The sequence below is a fragment of the Suricata suricatta genome, chromosome 3 (assembly GCF_006229205.1).
Source record: "Suricata suricatta isolate VVHF042 chromosome 3, meerkat_22Aug2017_6uvM2_HiC, whole genome shotgun sequence".
Classification (NCBI taxonomy): domain Eukaryota; kingdom Metazoa; phylum Chordata; class Mammalia; order Carnivora; family Herpestidae; genus Suricata; species Suricata suricatta.
Window position 1 is genome coordinate 41,867,598 of NC_043702.1, and position 16,009 is coordinate 41,883,606.

At 36.0% G+C, this 16,009-nt stretch overlaps 1 protein-coding gene across 5 annotated transcripts in view; it reads left to right on the plus strand.

The window, feature by feature from the left end:
- STAT4 (signal transducer and activator of transcription 4) overlaps positions 1-16,009 on the plus strand; it is a 92,975-nt gene that overhangs the window by 44,797 nt on the left and 32,169 nt on the right. For all 5 annotated transcript variants that reach the window (XM_029934215.1, XM_029934213.1, XM_029934216.1 and 2 more), the window contains 3 exons: positions 10,705-10,803; positions 11,762-11,854; positions 12,731-12,809. In XM_029934215.1, coding sequence (XP_029790075.1) covers positions 10,705-10,803; positions 11,762-11,854; positions 12,731-12,809 — 271 coding nt within the window. The remainder of the gene's footprint in view (positions 1-10,704; positions 10,804-11,761; positions 11,855-12,730; positions 12,810-16,009) is intronic.

Sequence of the window (16,009 nt, forward strand, 5' to 3'; positions counted from 1 at the left end):
AAACGCTTCCAATTTCCAGGGAAAATAAAATTATTATTTTTTTTAATTTTTTAATGTTTTATTTATTTTTGATACAGAAGAGACAGAGCATGAGAGGGGGAGGGCCAGAGAGAGAGGGAGACACAGAATCTGAAACAGGCTCCAGGCTCTGAGCCAGCTGTCAGCACAGAGCCTGACGCGGGGCTCGAACCCACGAACGTGAGATCTGACCTGAGCTGAAGTCGGAGGCTTAACCAACTGAGCCACCCAGGCGCCCCAGGGAAAATAAAATTAAATGTAACTGTGGCTCAAAGGGATTGGTTAAATAAAGAAGGAATGCGTTTTTTAATTTTTTTTAATTTTAAAATTTTTTTACGAATTTTTATTTATTTTTGAGAGAAAGAGACAGAGTGTGAGTGGAGGAGGGGCAGAGAGAGAGGGAGACACAGAATCTGAAGCAGGCTCCAGGCTCCCAGCTGTCAGCACAGAGCCTGACATGGGGCTTGAACTCATGAACTGCAAGGTCATGAGCTGAGCCAAAGTCAGATGCTTACCTGACTGAGCCACCCAGATGCCCCAGGAATGCATTTTTTAAAAGGCAGTAATGATTTAGATAGGTCATCGTTTATAAAATAAAATATACCCGATTTGAAGAGTTTCTTCTCTCTAACTTCCCAGTTTGATGACTTTTCACAAATAATGTAAGCTCCGCGCTTCCTAATACGTACCTTGCAGGCTATTGTCAGCATTAAAAACAAATCGTATAAAGCACCCTGCATGTAATAGGTATTCAGTAAGTGGCAGGCTCTATTACTGTTATGTTCAAACATATAAATAGTAAGTAGAATTTGTTAACATTTACCTTATGTTCTTCCTGTCATTCTGAATTAAGCAGTTCATTTATCTCTTAATTATAGAGCTGTGAATTACCATGGAGTATTGAATTTTAGTCATCCTAATGATCTAACTAGGTTCCAACTCTTTCTTCCTCTTTTCACTGGAATGACAGAATTTCAAAGCCAACATTCATCTTTTACAAAAACCTTTGCTGAAATCAAGCAAAGAGAAAGATCTGATATGAAGTATATATGTGTAATTGATCACTTCTCGTTTGGTTTTAACCATAAAAGTAACACATGCTTAATTATTTAAAAATTTTTAATACCAAAGAATTAAAGTTAAAAATTTCCACCATTCCCCCCAATCCCGTTTCCTCAAGAAGAGTCTGAGGTGTTCATTCCAGGGTTTTTTTCAATTCATAAAAGTGTAATATTAGTTATTTTCTTCCAAAGACTATATGGATTATGCTCAGGTGATAGCACTATATTATTTATTCTAATTACTAGCTTGTGAGTTCATTTTTTTCTTAATTTAAAGCAACTTTTAGTGTTTGTGTGCATGCACGTTAGTCCTAAAAAAAGTCAAGAAAGTCCCTACTGTCTCATGTTTTGAAAGCCCTAAATACATAGTCCTCCTTTATCTGGAGTTTTATATTCATGTAAATATATTTCCTAGAACGTAACTCAGCCTTCATTGCCTTTATAATAGTTTTTTGTTCTTTTCTGTGAAACCTATGAATAGGAAGATTTTTATCTTCTGTAACTTACCATTTGTGAGCTTTCAACTCCCCTAACACCCCCATGAGGTAACAAAGAAAACTCCTTATGTTTACAGAGTGCTTTAAAAATTACAAAGCTCTTTCTCAAATGTCTGCTTCATTCCTCCATGACTCTATGAGTGGCAATTGACTAATAGGACAATTAAAGAAATAAAGGTTAAAAGGTGACTTTCGTAAGGTCACACAGCCACCAACAGTCACAAACCCAGGTGCCCGCGGTTTACTAGAAAGATCTGAGGCAACTTCACAGAGCCAGTTGTCCAGGATGAGTTGAGCCTTCACAGACACAGAACATCGTGTAGGAAATATACTCAGAATTTATAGAAGACATATTTGGTTCCCTTAAGAAATGTTTTCATTTAAAAAATAAGCTAAGACAAACTATATATAGCTGCAGCTGATTTTTAGCTACTGTATTTTAAGATGGATGCATTATATCAGCATAAATAGAAATAAGGCATTAATCATTTCTGTCCATGGAGAATCTGTACCTCACTTTTGTTTTATCAAGAAATTCTTTGTGTTGATGAGAGGATTTAAAGCTAACTAAACAGGGAGCACCTGGGCAACGCAGTTGGTTAAGCATCAGACTCTTGATTTTGGCTCAGGTCATGATCTCACAGTTGGGTCCGTGGGATCAAGCCCCGAGTCAGGCTCTGCACTGACAGCATGGAGTCTGCTTGTGATCCTCTCTCTGTGCTTCCCCATTTCTCAAAATAAATAAGTAAACTTAAAAAAATAAATAAATAAAGCTAACTGAACAAGAGAGAGAGGCAACTCTATTCTTTTGCATTTGTTCATTCCCAGCAAAAGAAATAGCATAAGTGTATGTGAGACCTGTGACTTCAATAAGACAATTTAAAAAATAGACTTGATTCTTTGGAGCAATCTTAAGTTTACAGAAAAGCTGACTGGAAAGTACAGAGAGTTCCCATCTACTCCCTTAGCCTCGCCTCCCCCCTGCCAGTTGTTGCCCTATCATTAGCATCTTGCATTCAGTGTGGCGCTTGTTACAACTGGTGAATCAGTAATACATTCCTATTAAAGAGAGTCTATAGTTGACTTTAGAGTTCGTTCTTTGTGTTCCATAGTTGTGTGGGTTTTAACAAACGCGTAATGTCATGTAGCCACCATTACAGTCTCATACAGAAAAGTTTCACTGCCCTGAAAATCCCCTGCGCTCTACCTGTTCATTCCTCCCTCCCTCCCCCTGCAACTCCTAGTAAACACTGATCCTTTTACTGTCCCCATCGGTTTCCCTTATAGTACCTAGCCTTTTTATGTTGGCTTATTTCATTTAGCAATGACTTTAAGTTTTCTCTTTGTGTAACTTGATAGTTCATTTCATTTTATCATTGAATAATATTCTATGGTATAGACGCACCACGTTTTGTTTATCCATTCACCTATGGAAAGACATCTCAGTTGCTTCCAAGTTTTGATAATTTGAATAAAGTTACTATAAACATTCATATCCTGGCTTTAAAAAAATTGTTTTAATTATTTTCTCAATGTTTATTTTTGATAGAGAGAGACACAGTGCAAATGGGGGAGGGGCAGAGAGAGAGAGAGAGAGAGAGAGAGAGAGAGAGAATCCAAAGCAGGCTCCTTGCTCTTGAGCTGTCCACACAGAGCCTGACACAGGGCACAGGCCAATGAGCTGTGAGATCAAGACTTGAGCCAAAGTGGGAGGCTTAACCAACTGAGCCACTGAGGCACCCCATCGTATCCTGGCTTCTGTGTGAGTCTAAGTTTTTAATTAATTTGGGAGCATGATTGCTGGATCATATGGTAGGAAAATGTTTGACTTTGTAAGAAACTGCCAAACTATCTTCCAAAGTAGCTGTGCCATTTAAAATTCCTATTGCGTGACGTCCTCTTCAATATTTGGTATATAGTCTGTGTTTTGGATTTAACCTTTCCAATAGTGTGTAATGGTATCTCATGGTTGTTTTTTTTTTTATCATGAAAGATAATTGCTGTTTAAATCTATTAGATCCTTCTACATCTAAATCAGCCTTAACACAACTAGGTCAGCTCTTCTTGAAATTGATTGGGTTTTTTCCACCATAGACATGTTCTTATGATTCTAGTGAGAAAATGCTAGGTAGAAGCCATTAAGAAAAATGATGTGCCCAGAACAAAGAGAAGTAAATAGGAAAAGGCTGAAGATGAGAACATGTTGTCAAGTAGAAACAGGCCACTGTGTTTGGCACCAGCAAGTGACAAGGATAAAATGATTTAACAGCAGTATTTGGGATGATAAAAGGGGAAAGAGCTCATTGGCAATCAGTATTGTGCAGTAGATTGCGGATTGCCAATAAAAATGTGAATGAAAACATTTGACTCCAGAATTGGAGACAATTGCTTCATATCCAGAGATACCATAAATGAAGAAATATCCACATTTGAGTGCAGTATGGTTATAGAAAGCTAAAAACAATAAGAAGTAAAAATGTCTCTAATTGAAGTTAAGAGAAGAGCTGGTATAGGAGAACCAAGGAGTGCCCTGCCCATATACCATACCTTGGGCCCCGTCAATTTAGTTCAATTAGTGGAGTTATAAGTGGTAAGTTATATATATATATATTGCTTCAGGGATAATGAAGATAAGAGTTGGTGTAAAATATTCCAGTTCCCAAAGCCCTTGGGTAAATAGTTCTGCTCTCCACTGGCTGCTAACCCATTTCAGCCAATGGCTTGATGGTTTACTGGATACCTTTTCTTTGTCTCCCTTATACCCTCTCCCATACCTGTTTTTTAGAATCAACTCCCAATTATACGTTTTGCACTCGAATTCTTATTTCCAGGGTTAGCTTTTGGAGGAACCCAGGCTCAGAGAGTTGTTGATTACATGTTTCTTCAAAATCCCACATCCCCTTTGGTTCCTACTGCCTCCCTCTTTCCAGGCTGCCTAAAATTTCCCCCTTTATTTGACCTGAGACCAATTATTTTCATCCTGTAGTTGCCAAGTCATTGACTGCAGTCAGAAACCAACATCGATAATTCTTTCACAATGCAATTAATTAAATGTAGTGTTAACTCTTCCTCATGTGTTTGCATTTAAAAAGGGATCTTGGAGAAAGAACTCAAAGGAGTGAATGAATGTCTAGTTGTGAAATCTCAGGTTCTGTGCCACCTGAATGGAGGAGATTATTTTGAGCAAGACTTCTCATATCCTTTACCTCTGATTCTGGTACTCCTTGGACCATTTGGGAGATAAAAAGCAGATAAGCTAGTCACTCTTCAGTGACAAGTCAAAATTAGAAATTAAATGGAAGGGCTGGAAAAGAGGAATTTGAAGAAAAGCCAAAGAATTTGGCATAAAGTAGCAAAAAGAATAAAACAGCATATTCATTAATATTAAACACCTTTTTTCAGCATTTTAATCTCTGAAATGAAATCTTATATGCATCTTATAATCAATCAATAGCATTTCTTAATTACTGTTGTCAGGTGGCAAACACAATGTCATTGTCATTGCCTGTGATATGAAACTTGGTCATAGCTATTCGTGTTTCTGTCACTTCAGTTGAATTATGTGTGCTGTTGGCATAGCATATGTTGAGCTTAATTGCTGTTTAAAGCGTTATCAGTATAATACTGATTTAGGATTGAAACAAATAGCTATCATTTGTGCAAAATGGGATGGGAACAAATCAACAGAGTGTAAATTTGATATTTGTTAAGCAAATTATGTGTCACTGGATGAATGATCCTAAATCCATATTTTCATGGAAAGTAACAAACAGTAAAGTGCTTTACAGGATGTAAGAAACGAAATGCACACAGGTAGAAAAAGTTATGTTGTATTTTATTTTTGCAATCCATGCAAAAGACTTGCCTATCATACTCAAAGCAACAGTGGCAAGAGAAATTGCCAATTCCTCACAATAGATGAATGGAATATCAGTGCAATGGCAAGCTAGAGTGAACAAATCATGCATTGCATGGAACTCTCTGGAAGGTGTATAGTATCTGTTTATCAGAAACTTCCTGCTGATTTGGAACAGAATGCTCTTAACTTCCAGGATGATGCTATTGAAGAAAAAGTTAAATATGTTTAATCAAATAGGTAATGCCTAGGATGGGGAATTTGTTTTCTTTGATGAGACCTAAAATTATACTGTCACTGCAAAAGGACCTTTAAAGGGATCAAGAGTATGAGTTTGGCTCATGACAAGCAGTGTGTCACTGTACTCTTATACCTGCCAATTGCTGAAGTTACCGCCACATTTAACTTCACTTAAACGGCATCTAACAATAAGAACTGCTTCAAAGGTATTATTGGGAGGGGCATTAAGGAGGGCACTTGTTGTGATGAGCCTTGGGTGTTATAGGTCAGTGATGAATCCCTAAATTCTACCCCTGAAACCAATATGCTGTATATTTAACTAAACTGAATTTAGATAAAATCTTCAAAGAAGGAAATAAAAAGATATGATATTATTGAGTGGGCCAAATGAGTACGGATGACAGTTGAGCTGACCGAGCACTGGTTAGAAGGCTTCTGGAATAGACATCCAGGAACCTACTGTATATTCTTTTCCTCCATGATTTTATGGACATGTTTCTGAACAGTTAAAGAATAATTTCACCTAAGAGTATTGTGATATGGTTGTTAATCAAGATGGCATTACCAGGCCACTACAATCCCTCAATATTTCAGTCAACAAACCACTTAAGGACCATTTGCAGAAGGAATGTGGGTCCTGGTTCTTGTCTGAAATTATTCTATTAAGACCTTCTGGTAAGATCAAGAAAGTGCCAGCATCAAGACTGACAGAATAGAGACAGTAGCTGTGCACACTTGAAAGAAATGCTGCCTCACCAACATTCTTGATGTCCCAGAGGACATTATTTTATGGAATACTATGAATGCCAATGAGTCTAAGTTGAAAAGAGATTCAGAAAATTTGAATTCTAAGTAGGTGAAGAAGTTTTAGGAATACATTAACCAATTTACTTCACATGTATATACTTTTTTTATACATGCACAGTACTGATATGTGATTTTAAATATTTATATCTGTGTAGAAATAAATCCAGAGTTCTTTCAATAAGGATAAAATAAGAACTCCAAGAGATAAAAAGCATTATGCCATAGTTTATATTTTTGCTTCAAAGCCCAAAGCATCACTAAAGCTCAGTTCACAGAAATGGTAGATTGAGCCGCTAGAGTATAATACAGCTGACGTGTGTGAGAGAACCCTAGGGAGAACAATCCACAGGATAGATTTTAACATGCCTCTTCAATCACTGATCAAATTAACCAGGAAAAAAAAATCAACAGAGATTCAGAAATTTGAACAAAACAATTACCACACTTGGGCTAATGAGCCTGTATAAGACATTTGCATTGAAGGCAGACTTCACATTCCCCACAAGCTCATATGGGACATTTACAGAAGGTCCGTCTGCTGGGCCACAAAGCAAGTCTCAGCAAATTATAAGTGGTTGAAGTCACTCAGAACATCCACTCTGATTAGAATTTTTTAAGCCATAAAATATATCAGTGAAAAAAAACCCAGAGAAGTAGAAAATCCCTATGTTTGGAAATTAACCAATCTAAATAAGATGTAGGATGAAGGTAGAATTCTGAACAAAGTTAGGTGGTAGAAAAGGGAAGAAAATGTTATCAATAGTCACACAAGATATGATTTGTGTGTGTAGAAAATCTAAGAGAGTCTACAGATCAATTGCTAGCAATTGTTAAGAGATATTAAAAACACATTATTAGAGGGACATCTGGGTTAAGACCCAGATGGTTAAGTGTCTGACTTTGCCTCAGGTCATGGTCTCACCGTTTGTGAGTCTGAGCCCTGTGTCTGGCTTTGTGCTGACAGCTCTGAGCCTGGAGCTTGCTTCAGATTCTGTGTCTCCCTCTCTCTCTGCCCCTCCCCTGCTCACACTCTGTCTGTCTCTCTCTCAAAAATACATACTAAGTTAAAAAAAAAAACACATTATCGAGTCAATAAGAATTTTGCGAAGTTGCAAGGTTCAAAATCAATATATGAAAGTCAAATATATTTCTACATACTAGCAAAAATAATTAGGAAAGAAAGATGTCATTTATTCTATGATCAAAAATACCAATTATATGAAAATCAACCTAACAAAAAATGTGTAAGATCTCCATAGATAATTATAATGCTTAACAGAGAGACATTAAAGAGGACCTAAACAAATAGATTAGAACACAATTATAAAGATGCCAAGTCTCCCAAATGTATCTAAAGATTTAGTGACATTCAAATTTTCAACATGATTATGTGCATTTGTGCAGGCTGACAAGCTGATTCTAAAATTTATATGGAAGTGCAAAAAAATATTTTACTTGATGTCAAAACTTGTTATAAAGTTCTAGTAATTGGAATGGAGTCCAGAAGCAAACCCACCCGCATGTGGACACTTGATTTATGACAGACTCAGCCCAGGAGAGCACAGTGGGAGAAACAAGTTCAATAAGTATTGTCAGAAGTAGGTATCCACATAGAAAAATGTGAAATGGACCCCTCATTATTAACAAGCTCTCAGAGAATTACAGTGAAAAACAACAGGATAAAAAGATAACAGAGGGGAAAAAAACTCCATGACTTCAGGTTAAGGAAAGACTTCCTAAGTCATAAAAAGCCCTACTCATAAAGGGAAGAATCCTTAAGCTTGGTTTTACTAAAACACTTCTACTCATTGACACTTGTGGAAACAGCCACAGAGCAGAAGATAACGCACTATCCCTACATAGGACGGACACACACCCAACAGAAAATGGGCAGTTTTTTCTCTCTGGTGTTATCTTCCTTCCTTCCTCCCACCAACACACAGCCAGGGGTGTGTTTTTGTTTTGTTTTGGTTTGGTTTGGTTTGGTTTGGTTTAATTGGGTTGGGTTGGGTTGGGTTGGGTTGGGTTTGGTTTTGGTTGCTTTTCTTTTTTTAAGTTTTGTATACTTGGTAACTGAAAGATGAACAGGAGTACGCCTTTGATATTTACAAAAATAAAAAGCACTCATTTGGTTGTGAACCTATAGTGATCAATTTTCCATAAGATGTTTTTGTCTTATACACTTAAGTGAGGGACTAAGTTAGGAGAAATGCAAAAGGAAAAGTGAAAAGATAGGCTAGATGAAAACAATGATGATGCTGTGCTCTCTTTAAGGGAGAAAAAGAAACAGTTTAACTTTATAAGACGTGAGAAGAAGCTGAATCTGAAAGGGAAGGTAAACACTTCAAGTGGGAAAGGAAAATGAAAATGTACACAATAGAGCTCAGAAATGTTGAAAGATAGTATCTGAATGATCATGGGAAAACTCCCATAAGGGTGAGAAAAACAAAGACAAATAATAGTGATCCTCAGGGTCTTAGTGGAACTCCAGATCTTGGATGGGAAAAGTTTTCAAGTTTACATAAATAACAGAGCCTCCAAATAAGCCCTAGAAGAAGACTTTTACTTTTCACAGCAGGATATTTTTAAAAATTAAGGCAAAAATAAGAAAGCCATTATCTTTTTTGGGAAGTTGAACAGATGGTATCTGGAAAAAAAATCAATAGGTAGAAAAGTTAACAACAGGAACAAATTCTAACTAGAGACTGTCTGAAATTGTCAGCTTGCAGAAATGGGAAATATGGTTTGTCTGCTTAATAAATCAGATCATTTTTATTTCTTTACCTTATGGGCTGCTGTCAATTTATTATTTTTTTTTTTTTCCCTCTCTCTTGGGGCTTTCTGATTCAAAAGGGAAGAAAGGTTTTTGCAGGCTGTAGAATATGGAAGAGCGGGAACTCAGAAACTTGGTGTTTATCCTATTTTTACAAATAGAAGTCCCAATTAATGTGTATCACTTCATAAAATTATGGCAGCAATGAAGGTCACAAAAATGTTTACAACCTCATTTCTTTCCTTGAAAGATCCTTTGGTTTATCAATCTGTATAATCTTACTTTTGATTAATTGTTAATTTTCCACTTTATGGGTTGTTACTCTGTTTTTGTTTTTTTTTTATTGACCTTTTTGACTGTTTCATAGATAATTATCACCTTCTTCAGAAAGGAAGGTAGAGGGAAATTAAATTCTTTTCTATATTTATTAAGCATCCTGTTAACCCTGGGTTGGAAAAGACCTAATAACAAAGAATTTTAACACTACTAAAATAATGGTGTTGTTGGAAATAGTTCTATAAACCAGATACCTACAGGGCCCTGTCTGGTGAGGTAAATTAGTGTCTGGATTTCTCAGTGGTGGACAATCTGGAAACTGTGGGTGGCACGTGCTCCTCCTGAAGGGATTCCAATATTTGAGCTTACACAACATATCCAGTGGCTGAATTAAACCCACAGCCTGCCAGTTTCCAGTGTCTGCACCAATGTCTGCACTTGTAATAACAAAATGTATTAGGTGGGATAAAAATATTCTTGCTAAGGGGTGCCCGGGTAGCGCAGTCGGTTAAGCACCCAGCTCTTGGTTGCAGCTCAGGTTACCATCTGGCAGCTCATGAAACCCAGTGCCCTGTTGGGCTCTGCACTGACAGCAGGAGAGTGCTTGGGATTCTCGCTCTCCCTCCCTCTCTCTCTCTCTGCCCCTCCCTTGCTTGTACTCTCTTTTTCTCAAAACAAATATTTTTTAAAAATATATTATTGCTGGAGTGCATGATAGTTCCACTCTAATAAACTTATATGGTTAGAAGCTAGCCGACAAGAACAACACCAAACAGGGACCCAGAAAATGCTTGAAGAACTCCATGAAGCACAGAGTTACCAAATGCACAGCTGGGACCATTTGGTTCACAATAATTTACAGAGAAGTAACTCTTTTATCTAAACCTACCCTAAACAGAATGAATGGAACCTCCTGAGCGTGTGTTCAGAGGCTTTCCTATGGAAGTCCGCAAGAACTCTTCAATTATTAAAAATAATCTTTCAAGACAGAACAATGTGCTACAAAGGAGTTTCACTCACAATATAAGTTTCTGTGGCTTTAGAGCAGATTGTTGAAATAAATCCCAAATGATTTCATATATTTAATGAGAGGTTCTTTTTGATTTGCAAGGAGTGGTGTTTCCTTACGATGTATACATTTAAGCTTTTATGTTGTTTTTGCTCACCTTTTTTCAGGGAAAATTTCATGGAAATCCAATGCATGTAGCTGTGGTCATTTCCAACTGCCTTAGGGAAGAGAGGAGAATCCTGGCTGCAGCTAACATGCCCGTTCAGGTAGTGTTTTCTGAACTTGTGATCTTGTTATCACCTTGGACTCAAGTTTTCTGTAACAGAAATTCTTATCTTCTTCTCATCCAGCTCCTTCTACCTATGCTAATGGTGCCAACCATCCTTCCAATCACTTGGAATCAAGGTCTTAGGACCGTTTTTGAGAAGTTCCTTGCCCCTGCCTTCATACTGAGATAATTACCTAGTCTTTCTAGAGTTTGTTTCTGGAATCCTATCTATACATTCTTTTTTCTGTTTCCAGTGGTCACACTCTGGTTTGTCTCTGAGGAACACTCAATGTTAGATTATTCAAATGACCAAGAAATGGTGCTTGGAAAAACTGATTAGCACCTTTCTATTTAACTAGGCTGACATTTTCAGGCAGTGTTTAGTGAACTCCCTTTTGTTCCGGTGTAAAGGTAAATCTCATCCCAGCAGATTCAACATCCCTAATTCCGAGTTTAAGTACAACTTAATGTAGTCACTATACCCATTTTTAAATTACATGTATTCATTTTATAGAATTTCAATTTATAGGTCTGTTATAGAACATTAGGAAAAAAGAGCTTAAGACATAAAACCATCTGTAACTTCACTTACATACATACTGATAACAGTTTGGTGTTTGTGTTCTTCCAATCATAGGTACATGAGTTCACATATCTATATCTATCTATCTGTCTATCTATCTATCTATCTATATATCCATATATTTCTACATACATATACATATATAAGAAACAGAGATCAAAAACATATGGTGCTTTTATAACTTGCTCTGTTTCTTAACAACTTAATGTTACTTTAAATGTCAGTAAGCATTTTTCTAAAGCATACTTAATAGCTGTAGAATGTTCCATATCATATTGATCCAAACCTCAGTTCAAAGTATGATACATATGCTATATTTATCCTAAACTTGTTTCATCAACATCACTAAAATTTCAAGGCATTCTTTTTCCAGGGACCTCTGGAGAAATCCTTACAAAGCTCTTCAGTTTCAGAAAGGCAGAGGAATGTGGAGCACAAAGTGGCCGCCATTAAAAATAGTGTGCAGGTGAGTGATCTCATATAGACACTTAGCAAGGTTGCCCCATACACCTAACTGTGCATCTTTTCTTCTGTGTCCAAAGCTAATACATACAGAAGCCATAGGTAATTTGTCAATAAGATAAATATCTCTCACACACTATGTTCATGTTAGAAGAGATTTCTTTGGGGGAAGCTTTTCAACTTCAGTGTACTGAAGACTGGAGCTGCCATCGCCAAACTCTAAGCCTCTTAACTTTCACATCTGTAAATCTTTGCATCTTCTTCTGTAAAAGTGAGGATAACCACCACCACAGGATTGTTGTGAGGACTACATGATACAATATAAGAAAAGCTTTAGCCCAGATCTTGGCACTTAATACCTATTATGTCTGAGCAGAAAGACATCGCCAGGTTTGGAGAAAAGCAAAGTGAAATCTTGAGACAGAAACAGGAGACCTAGAGGAAGCATAGATATTTTTCTAAGAAGTAGAGAGGGAATATAGGCTGAATTGTCATAAACTACAGCAGTTAAAATAGAACCTTTAAGTGAAAAGATAATTGATACATTAATGCAGAGTTGTATGGAACTAAAAGGAAAAAGGTATGCATATCTCCAATAAAAAAAGTTATTAGTAACATCATTTGGAGGTAACTAAGAGATAAGAGGCAAGATGCTGAAAGATTTCCAAACAATCAGGAAGAAAAAGTGAACGGAAAATTTTGTCTGCTTCTTCCAGTGCTGTTCAAACTTCATGGGAATTAGCTCTTTAGAAATGTAGGTTGTACACACTTCATCTAGGACATGACGAAAGCACCAGATAGTGTATTTGGAAATACTGAGGATGATGCTTCCCTTACATGCTTAAATGTAACAACAGAGTATGTTTTCCTCTGTAAACAGATAACAGAACAAGACACCAAATATTTAGAAGACCTGCAAGATGAATTTGACTATAGGTATAAAACAATTCAGACAATGGGTAAGTTTTTATTTTGTCTATAATTCTACCTAGGGATATAAATACAACATGACTAGGATTTCTTCTTTATTGACAAAATTGATAAGTTTATCTACTTCCCTAAGTGAAGTGCTTTTGCATTTGCTTTGAAAAGAGAGTACAAGAGAGTATTTTGCTTCCTTCTTTCTTTGATAAATAGATAGATAGATAGATGATAGATAGATAGATAGATAGATAGATAGATAGATAGACAGATAGATAAAGATAGATACAGATAGATATACATATTTTTTTTATCAACCAATTCAAAGTAAATTATACAGCTCATGAGAAATCAGAATCTAAATATCATTATCACAACTAAGAAAAGCAATAATAGTTGTTAGCATGATCAGGAAATTACTAATGTCATCCCTAGGTGAGCTTTTTTAATAGAATTTCTTAAATTGTACATAGAAACGTAGGGTGCCTGGCTGCCTTAGTCAACAGAGTGTGAGACTTGATCTCTGGGTTGTGGGTTCAAACTCCACATAGATCCTAGAGCCTCCTTTAAAGAAAATTTTTTTAATTGAAAGTAGAAATGTGAGGGGCGCCTGTGTGGCTTAGCTGGTTGAACATCCAACTTTGGCTCAGGTCATGACTTCGCTCATGGGTTCAAGCTCCACATCAGGCTCTGTGCCGACAGCTCAGAGCCTAGAGCCTACTTCAGATTCTGTGTCTCCCTCTCTCTGTGCCCCTCCCCTACTCATGCTCTGTTTCTCTCTCTCTCAAAATAAATAAGTATTTTTTTTAATTAAAATAAAAGGAAGTAGAAATGTGATTCACTGTAGGAAATTTGGGAAGTAGACGAAAGCATTAAAAAATTAAAAATCATACAAAATTCCACTCTCTATAGATAAACACTGTCAAAATGTTAGTATATTTCCTTCCAGCCTTTTCCCTATATATTAAATATATAGGGAATATAATATAAGTATATTTTGCAGATATCTATTTATCTGCAAAAAACTTGAGATAATCCTTTACATAGTTTTGTGTATTGCATTTTAAACTAAAGATTTAATTTAAATATTTTCCCACATAATAAAAATGTCTTCAAAGACATAATTTCAATACTTGCATGAATGTCAAAATATAAGGACACTGCAATTATTTAATTATCTCTTTATCTGCAAAAAACTTGAGATAATCCTTTACATAGTTTTGTGTATTGCATTTTAAACTAAAGATTTAATTTAAATATTTTCCCACATAATAAAAATGTCTTCAAGACATAATTTCAATACTTGCATGAATGTCAAAATATAAGGACACTGCAATTATTTAATTATCTCTTTAATTAAACTCTTAGCATTGAGTTTGTTTGCAATTAGATGTTTAAAAAATGGAAAGGGAAAAAAGCAATGAAAGAATGAGAATACTTATAAGGTGTAAAATTTACAAGTAACAAGGATTGATCATTCGAAGTGTGCTTACATTCATGGGACAACAGGAAAAATTCCAATTAGGTCTAAATTAGTTAATAGGATGTACCAACCAATTTGCTGGCTTTGGTAATTGTACTAGACTTATGTAAGATATGAGAGGGAGCTGGATAAAGAACCAATGGAAACTCTGTACAATTGTTGCAACTCTTTTGTAATTCTGAAATAGTTTTCAAATAATTTAAAAAACAAATTGGATAGAAATCTTTTCTTTACAGAAGCATTTTTAAGTACTGAGATGTTAGCTTAAAATTTATCTGGAAGGAACTATGAATGACTATGACTAAATGCTTAACTTTCATCTAAGATTTAAAAGCAAAGATATTCGGATAGGAATCGTGTTTGGCATAGGTGAGGAGTGACGTGTTCTCCTGGTTTCTTCAGGATGCGTTGGCTCCTATGAGATGATATTTAAAACAGTTATAGTTGCCTTGGGTTTTTCCCTTATTATTTTCTTTACTTTTTTTTTTCTTCCTCTTCTTTTTATGTGGTGGGGGTGGTTATGTTTAATTGAAGTTGCTTTTACAGCACCAAAGACTTAATCATCCATTTTCTATATAAAAAGTAGCTACTTTTTTGCATGGACCTCAAGTATATTGTAGTATAGAGGTGGAATTTAAGGAAAGGTATTAAGCAGGCTGTGTTTTAGCTTATGGGCAAGTAATAAATTGTATCATGTATCTTGAAAGTATCATAGATAAGCTGCTATATTACAGTTGCCACTTCAGATAGCTGTGAAATTAGGTGATTAGCTAGTTGGTACCTAACCTTCTAATTTCTGTATAAGTCTAATTACATGAAATAGAAGTGGGGGTTTTGATTTTTTACTTTGCTTTTCTGCTTGGAGTATCATTGAAACTACTGTATTGTAAATGACGGAAAATAATTGCATATTTTAAAAAATAAATTGTACAAAAAAATAAAATAAAATAAAAGTTATAGTTGCTTATATGCATAATTTTTCCCTTCAGAAAAAAAATGGCACAAACATGGGTTTCATCAGATTATCAAAGGGGTCCATGATCCTAAAAAGGTTTAAACTGCAAATTTAATCAAACAATACAGTCCATTGAATGCAGTCTTGTCCCAAATCTCATATGTGAACCACCAATTTAAGAAGTAGAATGTAGGGGCATCTGGGTGGCTCAATCAGTAGACCGTGTAACTGTTGATGTCAGGGTCATTAGTTCAAGCCCTACACTGGGCATGGAGCCTACTTAATTTTTAAAAGTTGTTAAAAAAGAAGTAGAATGTAACAAAACACATTAAATGATAGAATTGTTTTGAACTTAACACATTACAATTAGAGTTACATTGATAATATCAGTGTTTCATGAGCATCACAAAGAATAAAATTGATCATTCTATCACTTAAATCAAGAAGTATTCATTTTGTTGATTATAGTGAAATGAGGTGGTTTTTTTAAATGTTTATTTTTGAGAGAGAGAGAGAGAGGAGAGAGACAGGAGAGAGAGAGAGACCTAGAGTGCGAGCAGGGAAGGGCAGAGAGTGAGGGAGACACAGAATCTGAAGCAGGCTCCAGGCTCTGAGCTGTCTGTCAGCATAGAGCCTGACATAGGGCTCAAACTCACTAACCACAAAATCATGACCTGAGCTGAAATTAGTCGCTTAACCGACTGAGCCACCCAGGAACCCCATGAAATAAAATGTTTTAAGTAAAATGAAAGACACATGGGAGACAAGTTTTGTGTTGCTGGTAAAGACTGAAAAGTATT